The 23,865-nt window shown below is 37.4% G+C and overlaps 1 protein-coding gene across 1 annotated transcript in view; it reads right to left on the reverse strand.

Annotated features, from left to right (window-relative positions):
* ADGRV1 (adhesion G protein-coupled receptor V1) overlaps positions 1-23,865 on the reverse strand; it is a 284,217-nt gene that overhangs the window by 156,170 nt on the left and 104,182 nt on the right. Inside the window, exons 74-84 of the mRNA XM_050912471.1 lie at positions 23,662-23,797; positions 21,168-22,015; positions 19,009-19,126; positions 17,958-18,129; positions 15,055-15,297; positions 12,206-12,613; positions 11,000-11,184; positions 9,585-9,834; positions 9,269-9,408; positions 7,435-7,595; positions 4,821-4,921 (exon numbers count right to left, since the gene is read on the reverse strand). Of these exons, the coding sequence (XP_050768428.1) occupies positions 4,821-4,921; positions 7,435-7,595; positions 9,269-9,408; positions 9,585-9,834; positions 11,000-11,184; positions 12,206-12,613; positions 15,055-15,297; positions 17,958-18,129; positions 19,009-19,126; positions 21,168-22,015; positions 23,662-23,797 (2,762 nt within the window). The remainder of the gene's footprint in view (positions 1-4,820; positions 4,922-7,434; positions 7,596-9,268; positions 9,409-9,584; positions 9,835-10,999; positions 11,185-12,205; positions 12,614-15,054; positions 15,298-17,957; positions 18,130-19,008; positions 19,127-21,167; positions 22,016-23,661; positions 23,798-23,865) is intronic.

A 23,865-nucleotide genomic window follows, 5' to 3' on the forward strand; every position in this document is an offset into this window, starting at 1 on the left:
CAGCTCTATCCAAACTCAGCCCTGGGCCATCAGTCTCTGCCTGAGCTGGTCTCCAGCCCGTGCCCATGCTCCTGCCCAACCTTGAGAAGAAACCTATGAGATTACAATAGAGGTACTGTTTGAAACCTGGAATTGTCAGCAGATGAGAACGGCTAGGCATACTACTGACAATATGCTTGCACATCAGTATATGAAAATTTAGAAGTGATACGTTTATAACATTTAAATAAAGCCGCATTTAACAGAAAATGCAGCAACTTGTTATTTTAGCTCCCATTTAGGTCACGCTTTAAAAATGCCTTTGTTTAGGTTCTTCCAGACGTATTTTGGAGATAAGTTGACTTAGACTACTTTCATGAAAACTGAATTTCAATTGAATATGCTGTTCAAGTGACATGTTTCCCATAGCTGTACCCGCTTTGACTATACATTCTTTGGCAAGTGTGTGTGTGACAGCGTGACATTCATTTTACAGCAAAGCAGCTGCAGCACGGGCCTGAGAATGGAGGAACACGAGTTTAGCAGCTTGTTAAGACCTGGAATTAAAATTCTATCAGTAAATCAGGGAAATCATGTTCAGCATATCTTCAGAAATAAATAAGTTCACTAACTACTACTGCAGCTAAGTAACTCTAAGAATGATAAAGATATCTTACAAAACAACAGAACGAAAACTGAGAACCAAGGCGGGTCACAGAAATGATCCCTCAAAGTGCAACAAATTCTGATTTGGGATATTATTTAACATATGACATATTTTAGGGTTTTGACAACTTTGAACATGCAGTTAGGCCTCAACTCTTCACCTAAGGTACAGATGGTTATGAAAATGACCCTTTAATACCACGTTTCTAAAGATGCTTCTTGTACAGGTGAGGCATCAGTTTATTTTTATTTGTCCTTCCTTCTGATTGACTTCTAGGCATGGAGAGGAATCATTAAATTCCTGGAAAAAAGACCACTGTACTATACACCAACGAGCCTAACCGCCGTCCCCAGGGCAGTTATAGTGTAAATCCTGCTGGAAGCTGTACCTAAGGCAAGGACAGGAGGGCGGCTGGGAACAGCGATCATAAATTTATGAACGGAAAATCATGCCTGGCTAACCCAATCTCCTTCCGTAAGGAGATGACCGGCTTAGGCAAGTGCAGCAAATGTTGTTTTCCTTAACTTTAGCAAGGCCTTTGACATGGTTTCTGTGGTATTTGCAGTATTATCATTAAAATGCTGAGACATGCTGTGGTTAGATGGATTACAGAGTGGAAAATTGCCTGCACCATGAGGCTCGAAGGGTTGTGATCAACAGTATGAAGTCCAGCTGGAGCCTGGTTACTAGCGGCACTCCTCAGGAGTCAGCATACAGTGGCTAGATACTACTTAAAGCATCTCGGCATAGATGATGGGACAGAGGGCCACAAAGAAAGTTTGACGAGGACCCAAAAATCTGGGTGCAGGTGATTTGTAAGGCTGCTGTTTAAAGGAAACTCAACAGGCTGGAAAAATGGGCTGAATTCTGACAAAGCTCAACAAAGGCAAAGGCAAAGTCATACAGCTGGTGACAGTAATGCCATGTAACAGCACAGGCTGGGGCCAAATGGCAAGGCAGCAGACCTGCAGAAGACCTGGGGTTCCGGGGGATGGCAAGTTGACCATGAGTCAGCAGTATGCATTGTTGCAAAGGAGCCTAGTATTGCTGTTTGACTTACACTAGCAAAAGGTAAAGGGAGGTGATTCTTCCCTTCTATTCCAGCACTTGTATGACCACATCTGGATACAGTTGGGATCTCCACTACAGGAAGGAGACTGACACACTGGAGCAAGTTCAGTCAGGGTCCAACAAGATATTCAGAACACAAAATATACAGAAGAGCTGGGGTTCTTTAGACTTAAGAGTGTGGAAGGGGGAAATCTATAACTGTTATAAATTACCTCATAGAAATACCTAGAAATGAGGCAACCAAATTCTTCTTGCAGACGCATACTGATAGCGTGAGAGACAATGGATGTAAGTTGCAACAAATTAAATTTAAACTAGATATTGGGAGACACTTTTCACAATGGGTAGTCAAACACTGGACCAGGTTGCCCAGAGAGCTTGTGGGATCTCCATTGCTGAAGATGCTCAGAATTCAACTGGACAGGGTCCTGAGCAACCTGTCCTAAGTTGGGCTTGCTTTGAGCAGGGGTTTAAACCAGGAAGTTTTCAGAGGTGGTTTCCAACCAAAATTACTCAATATGTCTAAACGTATGCAACAGACTTAAGAGAAATGTTGAGTCACCATCCCTGGAGGTATTTAGAAGACATGTAGACATGGCGCTTAGGGACATGGCTTAGTGGTGGACTTGGCAGTGTTAGGTTAACGGTTGGATTCAATGATCTTAAGGGTCTTTTCCAACCTAAACGATTCCATGAGTCCATGATTTTAACTATGCAATCAGTGTCAAAATAGCAAAACTAACTTTACTTGAATGAATGCACCAATATATGCTGGAGGCCACCCAGCTGAAAAACAGCTTGGCAGAAAAGGCCCTGGGCGTGCTTGTGGACACCAAATTGAACATGAACCAGCAATGTGCCCTTGTGGAAAAGAAGGCCGATGGTATCCTGGGCTGCATTAGGCAAAGCATTGCCAGGAGGTCGAGGAAGGTCATCCCTCCTCTCTGCTCAGCACTGGTGAGGCCACACCTGGAGTATTGTGTCCAGTTCTGGGCTCCCCAGTACCGGAGAGACAGGGACATACTGGAGAGAGTCCAATGAAGGGCCACCAAGATAAGTAAGGGATGAGGCATCTCTCCTATAAGGAAAAGCTGAGAGAGCTGGGACTGTCCAGCCTAGAGAAGAGAAAGCTCAGGGGGATTTTATCAAAATATATAAATACATGTAGGGAGGATGCATAGAGGACAGAGCCAGGCTCTGTTCAGTGGTTCCCAGTGATAGGACCAGAGGCAACAGGCACTAACTGAAGCATAGGAGCTTCCCTCTGAACACCAGGAAACACTTTTTTACTGTGAGGGTGACCAAGCACTGGAACAGGTTGCCCAGGGAGTTTGTGGAGTCTCCATGTCAGGGAATATTCAAAAGCCATCTGGACATGGTCCTGGGCAACCAGCTCTAGGTGTCCCTGCTTGAGCAGGGGGGGCTCGACAAGATGACCTCCGGAGGTCCCTTCCTATCTTAATCATTCTGTGTGATTCTGTGTGTAAATTAAGATGTTTTAATGGGTCTGAAAGACGTGGTAAGGAGTCCTTACAGAAAAAAAACCAAAAGACTTCTGTGAAAAAGAAACTCACTGTAAAAAGAAACAAGCTTCTCTGTACTGGAAATGCAACATATTGCCAAAGAAATGGAAAAGTATTGGAGATAGAAAGAACGCAACATGGATAAGGATAGTTCCATTATATGCAAAATATCAAACAATTCTGGGAATACAGACAATTCAACATCCACTGCAAAGGAAAAGTAGGAGAATCTTTTGCAAAATCTATCATTAGACTGTAAAATGCGCTGCAAAGCTCTCAGTAGTCTTGTTTTGTATAATCTTGACACATTACCATATGCAAGTCCTTACCTGTATTATGAGCTACGTGTCCCAGATTAAGTCTGCACGTTTGTACGCTAGTAACCAGGCACATTACAGGTCCCTGGAACAAACTTGCTTTCCATGTAACTACACAGAATTATTAAAAAACATTAAGTATGTATTTCAAAAATCAAGAACTGAGATGTCAAAATACTTTCACACCCTAAGATGCAAGAAACCTGCTGGTATCCAGTGACCTCTAGAAGTGCTGTGAGGACCTTTCCTCCTCCTTCTGTTTTAAGTCCAGTTGTGTGATGAACATTATCAATGCACTCCATTGTACAACAAAGAACTACATCATGAGGTAACACGAATAAAATGATATACTAACCATGGCAGTACACAAAACCTTGTCTGAGAGATATGCCAGTTGCTAAACTTTTACAGGTAACCCAAAGCTGTTTCAATTATCTACAGAGCATTTCCCTGATATGACACATTCCTCTAAGCACCTGCCTGCTAATATGCCTAAAGTCTCCCAGCATCCCTGCCTTCAACAGATATTTAAATTTGTATTTACATCATCTTTATAGCATTAAAAATACACATAAAATCTCCTTAAGGAATCTTTCCATAAAGTAATTTTAAGATACTTGAGGTTATTCATAGCTTTCCATTTCGCCAGATGTACCAAAGCTGAGGAAGTTATGTTTCATAGGACAGAGAGACATGTTGTCCTTTTATATGCTCCTTCGGTTTGCTGACATTCTATTACCTACTATTTGAACCAGTATGAGAGAACTAGGAAGACTTTCTACAGTTTATTCTCTTTTATTATTTGCATTTTTCATAAGTATACCTCCCCACAAATACTAGAGTGCAAAAGAGCTTTCATCATCTACTACTCAAAATAAACCTTTTCCACAAAATTTATGATTACTGACATAATCTATTTAATAAATAATGATGTTAATGATGGAACTCTTTTGTCTCAATTACACACCCCACCATCAAAACATTTATTATTCCACATACAGGACTATCTTCTCATGTAGCTACATCATCCATCAGTTTTCTCTAAATATTTTCAGAAAACGTATAATTTCAATTGAATTCCCAACACAGGATATGAATACTGGATTAATTATAAGTATCATATGTTGAAATTTTACATTTTCCAAAAACATTTGCACTGTGGAAAAGAAAAGGAGGTCTGTTCAGACATGGCCATGGAAGCGAGGAAAAGGAAAATAAAGATGTACTTAATTTACACTTAGAGACTTCAGCCTTTTTTCTTACCTGAGTACCCAAACAAGCAACCATCATGTGAGTGAGAAGTTTAGCTGCAAACATTGCACACCTGGTGCAGAAAAGGTGGGAGATAATAGCCAAAGTGAAACCTACACAGAAAAAAAAACAACAAACAAAAACAACAACAACAAAAAAAAAAGGAAATTTGAAGCTTAGGCTAATAAATGTTACGAACAACAATGCTGGATCTCTTGAAAGTGCACATCATTAAACAAAAAAAACCCCAAACCTTACAGAGAGAATATGTTCACTTTGGTTCACACTGGGATCTCTCATGAATTTATTACTGAAGTACTAACATCTATTTAACTTTTTTATAGGCTTGGAAACTAAAATAATTGCATAATGTAAACAAGTCATTTTTTTTTTAATTTCTGCATGATATGGATGATTGTCATAATAGTTACATATAAGGCAAAGGTAACTCTTCAGTGTTCGTATTACTGCATCCAAAAATGCTTTTAGAAACAAATAAATAAAAGATTGCCTCCAGCTGGGTAGCATTGCTTTAGCAGATAGCTATAACCTTGTAAATGCCAGTCTCCCATTTCATCTGTGTTCAGCGTAGAAATCTATTATAGCAGTACTCAGAAAGAATAACACCACTTTTCATTTCACTAATTCATTGTGAACATGAACAGAACTGAAATGGGAAGGGCCCCTTACCTACCAGTAAGTAGTTCTTGGAAGAAGGACCCTGGGAAAGCTGAGCTACTAAGGAAAACACTGCTAAAGCTCATGTAGAGTTAATTGTTTGTGCACTTCCACACCCCAGGAAGGGCAGGAATTTGGATCCTTAAGGCAGATCTTTTATTCGCTCTTGAGACAGACTGGTTGCTCAACTACAAGTATTTGTAAGATACGAATGAAACAAATCATTGTAGAAAGAATTATTTTTAAACCTTTCAAAAATTAGCTAGTGATATTTATACAACTATCTATGTAAGAAAACTTCTGAAATAATAATATTCTATTTCACTCTACTGTGCTATTTTTTTCTTTTTTTCTTTTTTTTTTATTCTTCACACCTAGGTGGAGATGTTTTAGAGAAATAAATAATATCCTCATAGCTCTTAAATCTACAACAATTTGTTAATCACTAGATTTAAATATATATAATCATGTAATGAAACACCTTCAACCAGCCAAAGAAGCTGAAAGGCATTGCAGTTATATTCAAGGCAAACCTTTAACCAGGCTAAACTGTTGTAATTTTTAAAATACAATCTTATAACACACAGCTACAGTAAACGACTAGTGCTGAACAAGGATTTGTAGGTCTTTATTACTTCCAGTTCAGCAAAATATTTCTCTTAGCCTCAGTTTCTACAACATACTGGCTTACTTTGTATTGTTTTTTTCTTCAGTTTCTATAGCATTTTGCATTCAATGGCATATGTGTCTCATGAATTTACTTTTTTTTCTGTAAACCAGCAATTGCATTTGCTTATTATAGTTTGTCTTTTTTTTTTACTTTCACTAACAGAATCTAAGTTAGAAGCTTAACTGTATTTTAAAATCTGCTTATTTTTATCTGCTAAAAAATTCTTTCATTATTGTTAAATAAAACAATAAATTTGTATGAAGTAGGTGAAAACCAGAAAGTTTTCTTCTCTTTCTTTGTATTCTTTTTTATGGCTGAGGTTTTAAAACAATTAAGGAGCCTAGCTTTAGTCTGTTAGGACAGTTTGCTGGGAGGGGATAAACAGGGGATTTAGCTGCTTGCATTGTTTTTGTTACTCATACAGTGATGATCTAGTATAGACGTCATAAACCTCACAAGAAGCAGACCCAGAACCCCATTTAAGTGCCTTAAGATTAGACTAAGAATCCCTTTAGCACGTTTTCTTAGTGACCCCGTTACTCTTAGGTGCCTGCTTGCACAGTGCCTATCAACACAAGAAGAAAAATTTACTTTCATCCGGGATTGCCTGCAACATAATAGTGAACTGACTGCAATGTGAAAGGTGTAATTTCTGTCTCTGTCAGAAGCCAAGCAGAGCTTAAAACTTAGATCTCCTGCTTCCTGTCTGACATTTTGGGACTTCTGCAAATGCTGTCGTAGCTGTCAATGAAGTGAGTCATGATCCTCATCGCTTAAACTCTCGGGCTTCTCCCAAGATGTTAGGCAGCAGAGTGTAATGGAGCTCTACACGCGTGATATGGAATCTACCTCCCTCAAGTTATCACTTCTGAGTGTAAACTGTCAATGAAAATCGTCAAAGAGCTTTCAGGCTAGGTAGAAAAGTGTCTGAAAGATTCGACAAAAGAGGACAACTGTACTGCTGCTAGAGACACAGGTGAATTTAGGATTTTTTTAATTTCTTCCCCCAATTGAATGACGTATTTCTCTTTTGTATGGTTCAATAAAGCATCAGAAGGAAACATATTTCTTTGGTGGACTTTTTTTTTCAGTGGCAAAATTTGCCACTGTGCAAATACCAGACCAGATGGCAACTTTAATACCATGAAGCTAGTTAACATTCCTCCAATACCCCTCCAAATAAAAAGATTGCCACCAGTTACTGAAATCTCTAAAAATCAATCAATCTTACTGGTCATCAATTGATATTAATGAGAAAGCTGTCTTAAATCAACTGACCTGAAATGCAGATGAATCCAGAAGAGAAAAAAGCCTCATTGTATGAAGACAAGTTATCTGTTTGGGCATAAACTGCATAAATGGACATATGAGAACAAGAGCATTCCACATAGTCTGACGTGTCATCAACCACTTTGCAGAACCCGCTATCAGACAGCCAGCTGCAAAACAAAAGATTCACAAAGTTGGAAATGGACTTGTGTAACTTACATGGTAAGCAGGCTTGAAAATTGTTGTTGTATCTCTGAAATAGCAAGTTTTCTAAACTATTGCATAGGTGTTTTGTGTAACCTTTCAGGTGCAGTTCTCAGAACAGCACATTTACGTGTAATTAAAATATTGTTTATAGCTTTTTCTTACTTTTATGATTAAAAAAAATTGTAAATATATGATAATGAACATTTTTTTCCACTAGAGAATTTTTGTGGCCATGTTTTTAAAACTTCTGCAAGATTTACAGGTCTGTCTGACTTTTTAAATAGTTTGTCACTTAACTTGCACAATACCTTACCCCGTTACAGAGAACACTTCATTTTATACTGCTATTTGTTGTTTTGAAACTAAAATTCATGTTTTGTTTTCTTTCAGTATCGCTGAACTGATTTTGAAAAAGGATACTGCAGGTGACATCCTAAGCCATTTCTAGTGGAAATCATGTCTGCTCTGTGATACAGTGTCTAGATAAAAGGAGAGAATACAGGTAAATTCTGCTGTGTCTCCTTTCTGAAGAGAAATAGTTGATATCAGTGACAGACTGATATAATCCAGTCAGTCTAATGAAGTCATATCTAAACCAACTAGATCTCAGCAGAATAGAGAACATAATTCTCTCCGAATTCATTAATACTGTGTGAACAGGAAAGACACAGGCTGATCAAAGAATGGTGCATTGAAGAGCATACACAGAAAACTTTATTCCATGGTTTGCAATGGTATGAGTAGCAACAAGAAAGGAAAATGATCAGCAGTTCACCATTTCTTCTAAAAACCAGGAGACATCAACTTAAGCTAGTAGCAGCAATATTTAAGAAAAAACAACAGGAGATGGCTTTTCTGTCAAAAAGTAATAGCCCTATAGAGATCATTGTCAAAAGATGCGCTAAAATTCTGGGCAGTGCAAGGGAAGACTAGACAAGTTTGTGGTAGACAGATCACCTGGGGTATGAAATACACAAAATCACATTCAGCTCATAGAGTCACTGGCGAGTATAGTATTAGGGGAACTACTATTTATTCTTGTCCTGATCTTACTCTTCCCTGGGCATTGACTTTTAGCCACTACTGGAGACAGGATACTGGTCTAGATAAATCCCTAGTCTGCCCCTTAACAGGTTTTTTTGGTTCACTTTTACACAGTGTCTTTCACAGACTCAAAGAAAAGAGTGGATATTAGCAAATTAGGAACATTCTGAGCCAGTGACTTGAAGCAATACCAGAGATGCAGGTTTAATTCTTTACTTCTGTAAGAATGGACTTGAAGTGTTGTCCGATAATAATTGTAAAGAGTACAAAGTCATTAATATTAATGAAGTGATGCAATTCTGGGATTTATGGCCTGTCAGCGTTGCCTAACGCACCATTACATAATCTAAATGGTATTTTGGTGAAAGAAGTCAAGAGTAGAAGTCTGAGAAATGTGTGAGCTAGAATATGCATTTTATTGTATGGAAAGTTTTATGTGCTGGTATAAAGGCCAGAAAAATTAATGAAAAAAGACAGATAGGAAATGGATCAATTTTATACTTGCAAATGATCTAATCGGAGTTATCGCATCTTAGGCAAAAACACAGGTTCATGGTAGAAACTGGAAAACTAAACAGATTAATAAAATAACCTTTCAGCAGCTTGATTCCAGAGGAGACATAGAGACTTTTGTGGAACAATCCGACTTCCTGTAGCATAAATCCGATAAATGACTTCATTGTTATCTTTCAAATGGTATGAACTCCTACCCTTCAAACTCATAGAAAAAACCTGAAACAACACATACAATGTAAATACAAATTTAATATTAAAATTCAACATTCAGTGCTCATTTTAATCAGACACACACAAAAATGTTCACATTATTTTAAACACATTTAAGATGTTTTGAGCAATATCTAAATTAAAATAATTTCTTGAAAAAATAAATTTCATTATCTTCAAACCTTGTTCTTCAGGGCAAGTTCTTTATCTCCAGTAAGGAACCACTGCTGACTGCTGTATTCTGTGAACTGTACAGATTCACAGTTCTCTTCTTGAGGAGGTGATAATACAACAGAGACCTCCAGTAAATGTTCAGGTACTTGAATAGAATCCCCATCTTTTCCATCAAATCTGTGTCCATTGATTTGCTGAGGAAACCAGTTGTGAGCCATTATTGCAATGTACGGGCAGCTGTCAAGGATATTTTTACCTCTGTTGAAATGGAAAAGCAATAGGGTTTAATACTTTATTCCTCCATCATTTTTAGGCTTTATGACATTTAATTGACAGACAGTTTCAGTTTCTGTGAAAAAAAGACGGGCTGAATTATTATCTTTTTCAGCTTCTCCATTTCCCCTCTGGGTTTTGCTCACTATGATCTGCAACCAAAACCCCTCCATGGTAAACTAGGTTATCATAATACTCATCTTTATAGCTTGATGTAGAGATGAGCCTACAAGAAGGAGAGGCATTAAAATGGATGATCTTGATTTACCTCTTTTTCCCAACAGATGATGCAAAAAAACTTGGAATAAAGAATCTGAACTTTCAAGTTCTGGACACTGTTCAGGATAGTGTTGATATTTATGCCATTTACCGTCTTTTGGCTCAGATCGGCCTCATAGCCCCTACAACTTAGGAAATGGCAAGAAAAGTGACATCTCCAAAAGAACTTGAGATAGAAATCTAAACTACAGTGATTTTCTGAGGGAAAAAAAGGTATTTTTTTTTAAATTCAACTACTAGTTGTTTAATAGAGTCACAGTGGGAGAAACCCACTGCTTAAAACCATCTGTCTCATAAAAGTGTGTCATCTATTTCTGTAGTCACCTATTTCCCCTGCCCATTAGCCTGACCACAGGGTATTATGCACTTGCAGACAAAACTAGCAAAAATTTGAAACTGCATGTAAAAACTACGAGTAGCTTTTAAAAAATTTTAAATAATGTTCAAGTGAGCAAAACCAAGCACACAGAAATTACAAAATGCCAGTAGAAATTCTGGGTTACTTACTCTCATCTAAGTCTTAGAACATAGCTCTCCATCATACAATTACATATTATTTTCTTAGTAAGATTAAGGAATACTTTTCCAGGCAATATTTGAGCTAAAGGTGAATTAATACATCCCAGATCTCCTGACTCCTACTCCCACAACTACCCCGTATCAGTGTACCAGTTATTTGTGACACCAGCTCATAGTGCCAATATAGTGCTTTGTGAGATTGTGACAGTGCAACAGATTTTCATATAGGTAACATATTAGATGATAGACAAGTCCCTTTTCTAAAAATGCCATTTAAATTTTGGTATTTGTCATTTATATTGATAAGTTGTCATGTATTTCCGAAACATGTTATGAATTCAAGTTTACTAACCTTTGTCCTGGTGATCCACACATTATCCCAGTCAACAGGGAAAAAGCAAACTTCTCCGTCACCTCAGCAAGCAGGCTATATCCTCGTGTGTCCTCGCGTTTCGGGCTGGCCAGAGCACACAGTATCTCATAGAAAAGACTTCTACTTTTATCAGTGAGTAACTGTTTTTCACCTACATCTGTAACCTAATGAGAGGAGAAGAAATCAAACAACATTTTATGCACAGAAGTCTGCTTATAACATTTCCTCATGTTGAATGGTTTAGTAAGACCTCCATTTTTATCCCAATGTTCATTCTGAAAGTTCAGAATATTTTTTCCACCTTCTGATCACTGCTGCCAAGACGTGAGATGCAGTCTATGCCAAAACTACATAAAGATATGCTTACTAATAGGGATTTGATTATTAAAGAAACCGTGTAGCATTTTTCATTCTTTCACAAATCAAAGACTGTTGAGTCCTGAGAATTTTTGACATTATTTTCGCTGTTTTCTGTGTCAAAATGGCAACAATCACAAATGAACTGTTGTTCATGAATATTTTTATACTGCTTTGTGTCTAGGTATTTAAACATCTTCTAGCTCCGGTGCATTATTCCACAAGTCCAGAAGAGTCAGAAAGCCATAAAACTAGCCCCAGAGTTTTCACAGAACTTAGTGCAATGCTGAAGTGCTCAGCTACCCTGCCAACCCAATTCCCAAAGCTACTGCAGGAAAAAAGACAAGCTGCATGCCTGGTTAAGAGCACAGCAGACTCCAGCTGGCCCCAGCAGGATTTGCTTGTGTGTTGACTGCAGTCACCTGTGAAGATATGAGCAAACCTCTGGCCTCACTGTCTTGTGCCAGGTCTAAAACCACCAAAGATGTGGTCTGAGAATCAAGAAACCGTAATAAGCTCTATGAAAGTATGGCACCAAAGAGAAAATTTTGCACAGCAGAAAATCTTGAGCTATAGGTATGTATGCAACATTAATACTGGTTGCTCTTTTCAACCTATTTGGTTTTTTTATTTCCTGCCACCATCCTAACCAGTGGCAGACAAACTTCTTCCTTGATTGTGGGACTTCACAATTTCTATTTTTACCTTTGCAGTCTGTGCCCCTGAGTCACTGCTGTGGGTGCTAACCTTGATCTTATCACAGGCCTACATGTTACTATACTCTTATTAAAGTCATTGGTCGTTCAGGAAAGAGCAGGAAAGGTTTACCTTATCTATTATGTGCATCACAGCAGTAAGCTGCTCTTCTGTTGTTTCTGTAGCTACTTTGACGTTCAGATTCTGGAGGACTCTGTGTAAAATGGTGTCATCAAGAGGCTGATGCAGTTGATCAATCAGCCCCCAAACTGGCAAGGAGTCCAAATCTGAGACAATGGTGACGTTAGCAATACCATACACGTCACCTACTCTGGCACCACCTGTGGGGTTAGAAAGTACAACCTGGAAACGTTTAGGAAATGGGTTTAAAGATGCTGTCTTTGGAGTCAGGGTCACATCCAGAAACGTATTTCTCTGTCCAGGTTCAAAAGTCAATAAGCCTTCAGATCTGGCAAAATCTTGTCCTGCCACAGCTGGAGATATGAAGGTCCGACCAACAGGTTCAGGTTTTTGTAGCTCCTTAAAACAAACCAAAAGAGTTTTAGGTAACATTATGATAGATACAATTGTTCAAAACCAGCTGCTGTAGAACACACATATTTTAAATGGGTAAAATTTAAATGTGTAAAAAAGAAGTCCTCTTTCAAAATGCAGTGAAGAATGATATAACAATTACATTAAATGAAATATCTCCCAGAAATAGCAATCTGTCACTTGTGGTCAGTGACAACCTAGGGGAAGAATTATATATATTGTCAACAGTAAACAGAATCCCTCTCTTTCTTTTCCAGAACGAAAATCACAAAGCTTTTCTGGATGAATAGATACTACAGAAATGTTAGCACATCCGTAAGGTGAATTCCGGAGGGGTTGATGTAAGTTTATGTCTGCAGCATGAAGTCCCTCAGTTCAGGCTACAGACAGGCATTACAGATACATAAAAACTAAACGAAAGCAAAGCAAAGGTTTTCAAAATCTGTGCCCAAACTAATACCAATTCATGATATTTTCAGTCCCAGTATAAATACTTAAAAGAAGAATAATCCATTTAGGTCCAAAGGCAAAGCAAACACTAGAGAATACACAGGCAAGGCAGACAGATGAACTTATCTAGGAATGCTATATGGCCTCATTTCCCTGTGAAGTAGCACTATTTTTACCTTCCATGAGGTTTGCAGATACTGTTTCATTCTTCACATTCTTGCTCTTTTTGTCAGTTGCCATAACCTTGATATTATATCTGGTAATATAATAAACTTTCCTTAAGTGGAAACTAACATTCTGGACTACTATTCAAATGTATAGTTTTTCAATAGTATCTATTCATTTAATAAATACAGATTGTATACTGACTCTTAAGTAAAGGTCTCCTACTGTAAAAAACAAGGATTTTTATTTGTGAAATACTAGACCTCTTTTGAAAACTTTTAGCTTTAATTAGTAGAGTTTATTTATGGAATAAATCATAGATTTTTTAGTTCACCGGAGAACTTAGTAAATCAGTGCAGTGTGTATCTGTTCAAAATTGCTCTAGAACATGATCACATTATCTGTGCAAATTCTGCAAATTTGAGAAGTTTCCTTTTGTTTATCCCTTCCAATTGAGAATTAGGAAACAGGCAAATAAGTGGTAATAAAAGCACTAGTGACAAGAACAATGTTTAAGAAACCTTTGTAGGAATGAGATAAACATCTGTTTCCAGTTAGCGCCTCACGCTTCCTGTCTGCCGTGACCTCTTATTTTACAGGTACCAATAGTACCAATACTTTGGGACTTGGCCATGCACCCTCAAAACCTAAAAATGTCCAAAGAAAGGTTGTTATATAAAAAATACAAATGGATAAGGAATTGCCCCCTATATTTTAGCCTAAATATACACTGGACAGTAGCAATTTCTTCTCCATTTAACAGCTACATTATAATGAACTCTTGGCTGGAAAGAATGTGAAAATTTCTTACCACACAATCTAACTAAAGCACTGGCCAGCTACTGTATAATAAATGCATGGAAACACCATGTAAACCTATGCAGTTACAATAGATATGCATGCAATATAACAGCAGAATGCAAAACCTTTTACTATAAAGGGTGAGTACACTGGTCACACAATGCTTTGTTATAATAACCCTCCCCCAAAATAATGCCTTTAGGCATAAAATCCCGCATATTCAAAGTAGATCAGGCTAAGCAGTATTCCAATGCCATGGCAAAGTTGGAGGAATTCCTTTTGCAGCCTGTACCCTGATGTTGGATTCATAACTATAAGGAAGTGGAAGGAATCATGTTTTTGCAGCTGTGTTACTTCTGCTAAAGGAGAATCTTCATCATCTGTCAATAATAATGAGGTACTCATTTAGAGATAAAAGGATCAACAGTTAGAAGAGTCTGGTGTCACAGCTGTAAACATAACAAAAATGAATGGGGATGACAAAATTGACTTTAACACAGGAGATTTTCAATCGGAAGAACCATTTTCAAGTTTAGTACTTCAAGAACATGGAATAAAATTTGATGAAAGTTCCCTCTCTCTTTTCCTAAGTGTGCTCTGTGTATTAATAAATTTGTGACCTAATACAGTAAGTGTGCTGGTATCTGAATCTTGTAGTCATACCCACCATGATAAAATCTTAATTTCAGAGAAAGAAGCCTCCAAAACTGGAGTCTCATAAGAACCTTAGAATAAAGAAAGAAATTTATTTAAAGCCTGACTGACCATAGTCTTTAAGGCTACTGGAACATACTATGAACAAAATCACTCTTGACAATGCAATGAGAACAAGATCTTTTTACCAATGGAAGACCAAAGAAGCTAGAGCACACAGGCCCAGCAAATCTTTGACTGTTTCCTGAAAAAATGCTAATTACTGTCACATTTACTTTAGAGAATGAACAACGATTTAATGATAAAAATAATAATAAAAATAAGGTAAATAATAAAAATAACAATAAAAGTCTTACCTGCATGCTGTAGCTAACCATTGTGGTTACTGATGTACTAGACTCTCTAAGCACTTGCAGACTGATTAAAGTTGTCTTCTTATGAGCTACAGCAAAACGAGATCCCACAGCAAAATATACTAAACCATGAGGAGCATCACTTTCAAGGACTGTTATAAAAGCAAATCTGGCGCTGCTGTTCAATGCAGCTCCCGTGCTTACAGCATACAGCTCAACAAAAAAATATGTTTCAAATTCAGGTACCTGTAAATGAGGGATGATTTTCATATCATTATAAGACCTACTAATTACTTTCAGCTTTAAAAAATGTATATATTATTTTGTATGCACAATGGATTACTTGTACTAACACCACAAGCATGCTTCCTGAAATGTGCAGTAAGTACAATGAAGTATATCCTAATAATAATATTGCAACAGGCACCACTCTGTCATGTACGATAATGAAATCTCAGGTTTTCACATGGAATTTACTGCAATAAAGTAGCTATTGATACACTACATGTTTTGTGGCTATAAATTTGCCATAATACATGACAGTAAACTCTCCAAGAGCTCCATATTCCAGATTATGGATTTACATAGATGTACATCTTGTGAAGAATTTGCTCTTTCATTTTCTTTTTGCCTTACAAAAAGGCATGTACACACCTACTCACCTGTGGAAAAACTGCACAGAAGTCTAAGTATGCAGTTTTGAAACTGCAATTAATTAACCTGACTGTATTCGAGTCCTGAACTCAGGTAAAATTCTGAAAAACATTTTATATACAGCCTTAGTGTTTAAACACTAACATGTTTATGCACGTTTTTACAAGCAAATCTCAGTAGACTTGAATGCTTAACTGAATTTATCGAAAATCCCAAAGCTTAGAGATACTATCTGATAAACTTTTGTGAGGTTCGAGATACAGAGAAATCTGTCAATCTGGAAATACAGGCTATTGAATTTTAGTGTTCATATGTCAAAGAATTAGCCTAGTCAATTCTACATTCTTAATGCTTGTTTGTTGAAAATAAGGTAGCAATATTAAACTACAATATGACGTAGCGCCTCATCTTTGATTTTGTACCTACAATACAAACATAACATGTTTAGGAATAGACATCTGATTACTAAGATTCCAGAAATCATTGGAAATATGTTATTTGTACCTATTACACGCAATCGTGAAGCAGTAAATCTGCAAAAAAAAGTAGTTCTTTACAAGACAATAGCATTACAAAAAAATTTATGATCATTGAAGACAACTTTTTTGTTAGTAAACATAGCTTTTTGTTTCAGCTCTGGATTTTTGGAAATCCTACTTCAATTCTAGAAAAGCAGGATTCAGCTCTTAGCTAACAAAGTCAGTACAGCGGACTAAGTAAAAACTTTCGAAAGCTAGAATGTGTCATACCATATGCCATAAAAAATGTAAAATATTTATTGAATGTATTTATTACTTCATCATTTCGTAATGTATTTGTTACTAATTTATAAGCTAACTTATGGAAGAAGAACTGGAAGAAGGATTAGGAAATATTTGGGGAGTTAAACAGCATATATTTTTAATTGAGTTGTTGTTAAGTAATTCTTTAAATGGAGTGATCTTGACTAATTGATGACAGGCACAAATTTACTGGAATGCCATAGGGAACTTTAGCCTTCCATTAGCACCTGTTAGAGTGGCACACGCTTGGGCTTCATGTGGCACAACTGCATGTCTCTGCAGCTGCTGCACTGCTGTCATTAAATAATGATATCACTCCTTTGGACTAAACAGGTTCAAAACCCCAGTTTACTCAGCAAGGCAGCCTATGCCCCACGTATATATTTTATTCATTGGCTCTGTAATGTAAAAGTAACGTCTGAAGATGAAGAAGGAAAATGGCCCTCTTACTGAACTAAGAGATTGCACCCTGTTCCCTAGTGGGAAATCACTATTTCCCACATCCTACATCTTGTATGATTGTCTAGAAAGTAGTCAGAAAAAACGTGGAAATGTTCTCGTCTTGTCCTTTTCCGTTCCCCAGATCTCAGCTTTGCCACTAGCCTGGCTGTTAGGATAATTTCTTGGGAAGTTTGAAACTCTCCACTCTGAAAGAATGGCAAACATTAATCGTTCTCGTCTTAAGGGACTGCTCTAACCACTAGGTGTTCACACAAAAATTTTTTTTTCCTTCTCTTTTCGATAAAAATTACTGAATGCTGTGCTTTGTGTTAATTCAATGACATCTGCATTTCTGAGTGCCAGCTGGACCTCTCAAGGCTCTTAGGCTTAGGCATACCCAACTGACAAACGCCAAATGGCTTTAGTGGATGATGGCTGCTAAATTGAACTTCGCTACTCACAAGCTGGATGTGCAACATCCAATCAACAATATTGGATTCGAAGCAACAGATTTTTAGACACTCAGAGATTCTTATGCAGCTTTATGATTGAGTAGAGTTTTCACAGATCATTGTGCTAGATTTAGGCATGTAAAATTATGCATAAGTTGCAATAAAAGTTTTTTTGTTGAATGAGATGTTATTACTTACAGGATATGCTTTCCATAAACCACCCTAAGAAGTGCTTTGATAGATGAAAAATTTACTGTGTGAAGGATAAGAGTCCAGTATATGAACATGCATCTCACTGAAATAACTCCATTCTTTTTTTCTCATTGTTCTATAAAAATATGAGATCTGCAATTTACTCTTCAAACTAAATACTCGTCTCCTTCCCAAATTTTTACCAGTCACAATGGAGGTAGTACAAGCCTGTAAATAAACATGTGTTTGTGGAGGAACTGAGCAGATGTCAAGTTACCATCTTCAAACTGCGCATCAGTTCCTCTGGATCCGAGGGGTTTTTTTGTCTTGATAAATTGCAATTCAACATCATAGTGCTGTACATAAATGAGCAATAATTACTTACATTATCAGGTTTTATTTCAATGGAGATGTTACACGTTGTTTGACCTGCCATGCAAATAGTGGCTCCCAGCACAGATACAAGTTCGTTCTCCAAGTTCATGCCATCCTTTAGAAGGACAACAGCTGTTTTATTAAAGGTCACACGCCAAAAGATCTTCACATCTTCAAAAGCCCTATATGCAAATCAAAAGAGTATACATGTACTGAAGGAGAGCACTATTGCTTTAGGAAACCTAAACCACAGAGGTAACATACATTTTGTGTTATTATTCAGAACTTATCACTAGGGAACAAACTGCTTTAAGATGAAAAATTCTCTCTTTTTATTTAAATTCCTTCCTCTGAAATCTGTTTAGATTACCAAAAACTAACACAGGAAGAAAATAAAGCAATTACAGTCACCCAGATCCTTCTCAATTTTTGTTTAAGAAGACATGAGATTAGCTGAATAAGAGGCACTGGTGCTTGGAAGACAGGGATGTGCCCAAGTACTTTCCTTAATACTGTAGTAACCATTTGCCTGGAAAGCCAGGCAGAATTTGTCTTTCCTATAAGTTTAAGGAACTTAGAGTACTTGAGCATATTTGTTTAAAGTACACATAAATGTGCAACGTATATATGTGTTAATTAGAAAAAACATAATATCTGTGTGAGGGAAGACATAAGCATAGTACTGACAGGTAACTTCTTAATTGGTCATTTTGGTATTCATACCTACTTACATTACACAGGGAGATGAGAATTTGAGTTACACCTTTAGCAGTGCAAATACTTTACCTTAAACAAAACTTTCACACTTGCTGCCTTACGGTATAAGTTGGAAAATACTTGTTTTTTCCGCTTCTGCCCTAGAACAGTACAGTGACAGGCCTAATCACATTCAAAATTTAAAAGCCCGTTTGCCAAATTCTGGGAAGTTATTAAAGGAGCTGAAAGGCAAAGATTTATTATAAAATTCTACGATAACCTCTTCCGCTAACAGCAGCTTCTGCGATTCAACACAGCTTATTAAAGCATGTGGGAAGAGCACTCGAATCAGCTGTTGCCTGCACCTGTTTGGTTGCCTTGCGACAATCAGCAGCACCTCTCTGTTTTCTGAGTCTTCATCAAGTGCAAGACCGCTTTGTACTTCTGGAATGAATCCCAAAATGCCATTCTGGAGATCACTTCCTATATAGGAAACAGTCCATGAAAGTAATTAGCAAGAAAGTTAAGCTGAGACTAAATTATAATTTTAATATGGACAACTGCTAGGAAAATAAAAACCAGGTATCAAAAGCATGCTGCAAAGTACCACTTGGGGACGCCTCAAGAAAATTTTTTTTAATATTTCTATTCTTAATTTACACTCCGTACTTACCTAGAACTTGAAATGTTGGCATTTCTAAATTTTATTTTAACCGGTAGAATAAGTATTTTTGAACGTAAATTCCTTACGAAAGTCCTGGCACCATCTATTCACATAAGCTTGTATTTTCAGCAGCATTCAGCAAACTGACTGAATTCTGTGTCCCTTGACTTCAAGAGAGTAGGTGTTACAGTAGTGTACAACAGTGTCAAAAGCCTTGCTTATAATGCCCTTACGAGACAGCACTTCAGCTATATTATTTTGTGTTTACCATAACCTTTAACACATATTCTTTCTAAACAGAAATGGCCCTCAGCATGCCCCTAGATGGACAGCATTGCCACAGTAGGTTATGGGATAAAGATGGGCTTCCAAGGACATGACTTTAGCTTTCTTATTCATCCCACCCATAATGTTGTTGAACCCATTCATCTTCCCAAATTGTTACATCAGCTTTTCTCCTGCATCTTTAATTCAGTGTGTGGAACTAAGGAGCTGCAAAATACTGCATTGTTCTCATGGGAATGTAAATAACTTCAGCAAAACAGCAGTGGAGGAAAAAAAAACAGAATTAATGAGGGGAAACTAATGTCTTCACAGTGCCCCATTAAATCTTGCTTCTAAAGGATTTCTCCTAACAGGTAGTGATGGCTTTACTCTGCAATTGAAAGGGCAATCTACTTCCAACCCAGTGCTTATTAAATGTCAATATATATACCGAAGATTAACAGAAACTGTGTGTTTGCTTATGCACGTGCACAAATATTTAACCTGTGGTATCTTTCTATCTATACAGTTAAATTCAGATACATGCTTTGACCCTTCTCCTTAATGTAAGTAAGTTGTCTCCTGAGCTTACTTTATGTACTCATTGTACTCAGGGTGTAACTCTGGAGCATGTTAATACACTTCTGTGCGATTCAATACAAGTTCAAATTCCAACCTGTGCCTATGCACATACTTCTTCGGTTAACTTGCACATACAGGCAACTGATTACTTACATGGTGAATTCTAGAGAAGGTGCACATGAAGGGAACATGTTTTATATGGTCTGTTCTTGCATACATAATTTTGGTTGCTGCATACGCTCATCCAACAGCACAGTTTAATCCTGATTCTCAATACCTACCTTGTTTTGTTAAGGCTATCTAAATACACAAAACTTCCAGTATATGTTGGACCTTACATATAATTTTCTTGATTAGCCTAAACTGTTCCAATTCCCAGCTTATTTCTAAAACTTAATCTATATTTTGGTTAAACTTGGTTTATATTCAATTGATAAGTCTGATAGATATCTAAAAGCTAAGGGGAATTGGAGCTCTGACATCACATTCTCACAGTAGCGTGCAGCGACTGAAAGAAAAATCCTTCCCTGGTGTCCATGTAAGCCCATTCCTATCCTCCATCCCCAGAAGCAGAGGATGACTACACTGCAGATATGAACTGCATAGTATCAAAGAACGAAAGCAGAAACTGTTTTTTATACTTTGTACAAACCCTATACAATGTAAAAGTGACAAAATGGCAAAGAAAAACAAAAAAGCCTGCAATGCTACCACATCTGCAAGAAAAACACTCCAGTTTAGCCTTTTCCCTTCATGAAGTAAAACAGGACAAGAACAGAGATAAGCAGCATCTATAAATGTATTTTGAGCTATGCAGCTAAGGGATGCATGGTGGGCTTGGTGCATTAGATGCTTCCTCTGATCTGGAAGACTCAAGATTTGGGAACAGAATACCCTGCTTATTATAAAACAGAATTCCAGTCTTTACATGAAAATTACTATGAGAACATACAGTTATTTACTGTTATTTAATTCAGATGTATTTACTAATTTTCTGGGGGGGAAAAATATTACCTGCAATAATTACTGTTGCAAAAGCAGCAAATCCATATTCATCCTTTCCTTCCACAATCTGAGCTCCACATTCAGGATTTGAGAGGAAAACATAAAACAATTCCGGTCCTTCAGGCTCATCATCATCAAAAATTTTTATGGACACCTTGTTTTCTCTTTCTCCATCCTGCAAAGTCAGAGAGACTGACTGTTCCTCAAAATCTTCTCCTTCCATTGCCCATGTGAAGTTTGATTTTCCATAAACATTTCCAAAAGGATATGAATCTGCTCCACTCTGTGCACTCACTCCCCCAAAGGTTTTAACAGTTACTTCAATATCACCAGTAAAACCCTTGGTCCTTCTGATATGAAGTACCACTGTGTTGGTGGTACTGTTGGTTGCATCTTCTTCAACATAAATAAACTCTGGCCCCAAACTTAGTATTCCATGAAGAATATCATTAGCCAGGATATTAACAGTTGCAACACTGAAAGCTGGATTCAAAAGTGGACTCCAGGCAGGATTCACATGTTGAACACCCAAAATTTCCACAGCAGTCAAATTCACAAAAAAAAATTCCTCCATTTCAGACACAGTGTCATCAATTATTGATATTTCTATCACAGCACTTGTCTGAAATCCTAAAAACATAAGCTGTCCATTGTAGATGGGTATGAAGTCCTCTAGTGGTTTGGCACTTCCTGGAATGGTCTGGTATGTCAATTTAGTGAGATTACTTTGAAAACCAAACAATCTTTGGACATGTAGTGTGACTGCCTGAACATCTTCTTCAACTGAAACAGATCTTGAGTTAAGAGCAAACTGGAAGATCCCCATTGGCTCAATTTCAGCTATCGTAAATCCTGATCTGAAATAGAGAAGATATCGAAGTTGAGAGAGGAAATACGAAGTATGAAAAGTAAAACACCCAAACCCAATAATCTCCAGTGAACAATCCATGATGGCTGTAAGAAAGTGGATTAAAAAAATGTGTAACAGTAGAGGGAAGAAATAGCAACCATACAAAGCAAGATGTAAAGAGGTTCCCTGAAAAACGTTTTTGCAATGATTGGATCGAACAGCGCTCCACAGGCTTAATGCATCCTGAATCAGCACAGGATACAGAGTGAAGGATAAATAAAATTAGGTCTTCCTGAGAAAATGGAGAGGCAAAGGAAAGTATGATGTCTTTCTATTGTGGGCACAATGGAGGGAGATATATTACAATACAGCCACTCTGAGTAACACCAGCTTTAACTATTGAACAAACTTCCTGTACCAAGGGAAAACTGTGGAACAGACAGATGCTAGCAGATATACAGCTTTAGCCAGGAAGCTAGAGAAGGAAGGGAAGTTATTTTAAAACTTACAGTGGGGCTTTGAAATACTAACTGCCCCCTCACAACATTATTCATACTAATTAGCCCTATTATCAATATCCATTTAAGCTCTACTTTGTTCGTATTAAACATAGACCCTTCTTATTAGAAAACAAGCATAGAGACTAAGACTCTTTGCTAAACCTTGGCTCTTACACTTCTCTCTGGAACTGACCCATTATTCAGCGCTAGAGGCTACCAAATGGCACTACAATCACAGCGAGTGGTTTTGGTTAACAAACTAGACCCTTTCCACCACTAAGGGAGCCAAAACCTCTTCAAAGTAATTGTCAGCTTTACCTCCTGTGGGATGTAGTCTTAAGTTTTCTAGGAAAGGTCATTCTCGTATACTCAGGGTATTTGACTCACACGGTAAATAGGTGCTCTGAGGACACCAGTCCACAGGACAGACAAGCCTAGGAGAAGGGGTCAGTCTCAGGAGTTTAGCCATCCAGTTCGTTCCTTACTTCCTTCAGATTTGCCAGTGTAAGTGTAATATGGTGAAGCCAATACCTTTCTCCATACGCAGTGTTACTCTATGTCCATTCTTTTTACACCACTTTTAGCTATCAATGAGTAAGAAAGAATGAAAAGAAAATAGTTTGAAGAATAGATAACAACTTAGCTGAGATGGAAAGCTACATTAAATGTAATGGGCTTGTTTTTAAGAATAAAAAGGGATTTTTATAGAAATTAGGTATTTTCAGAGCATTTCTTGTTTCATTTTATTTATTTTAAATAACGTTTGTTATCTAAGATCTACTAAATATAGATTTTTAGGGACACTAATGAAAACTGTTAGAGTTGCTTTCATTCTTCAGCTTCCTGGCTAAAACTGTTGATCTTGGTTCTTCATTTTCCTAACTGTGTCCATCATTCTAGACACATTCTAGGCACCTTGGATGCCAGTGATATGAAGCAGACTGGAATTGGAGAAAAGCCTCAATTCTGATCAGGTCAGATCTGCAGTACTGACGCTTGTTTCCACCTGAGACAAGACATACAAATTTATCAAAGACGGCACTACAACTTGCTACTTATAATTTAATAGGGATTTGTATAAGGTGTATGCCTGTACGCAGGTCATAATTCTTACAACATCTGTGCGACTCAAAAGTATAAGTAATATCCTTACCTCAGGCGAGCCCCACCAGACACATTGCTGTGCACTGCTGTTAAAGTGATGGCAAATGACTCACGTTTATTTAGGCTTGGAGTAGCCTGAAATGAAATTACTTTACTTTGCTCACCATGGGAAAATACAACAGTACCTGAAGGAAAAGAGAGCGTGAGAGGGAGCACAAGTCAAAATCACTAAATAGGAATCCTCTTTTTACCT

Source organism: Gymnogyps californianus, chromosome Z (genome assembly GCF_018139145.2).
Source record: "Gymnogyps californianus isolate 813 chromosome Z, ASM1813914v2, whole genome shotgun sequence".
Lineage (NCBI taxonomy): Eukaryota > Metazoa > Chordata > Aves > Accipitriformes > Cathartidae > Gymnogyps > Gymnogyps californianus.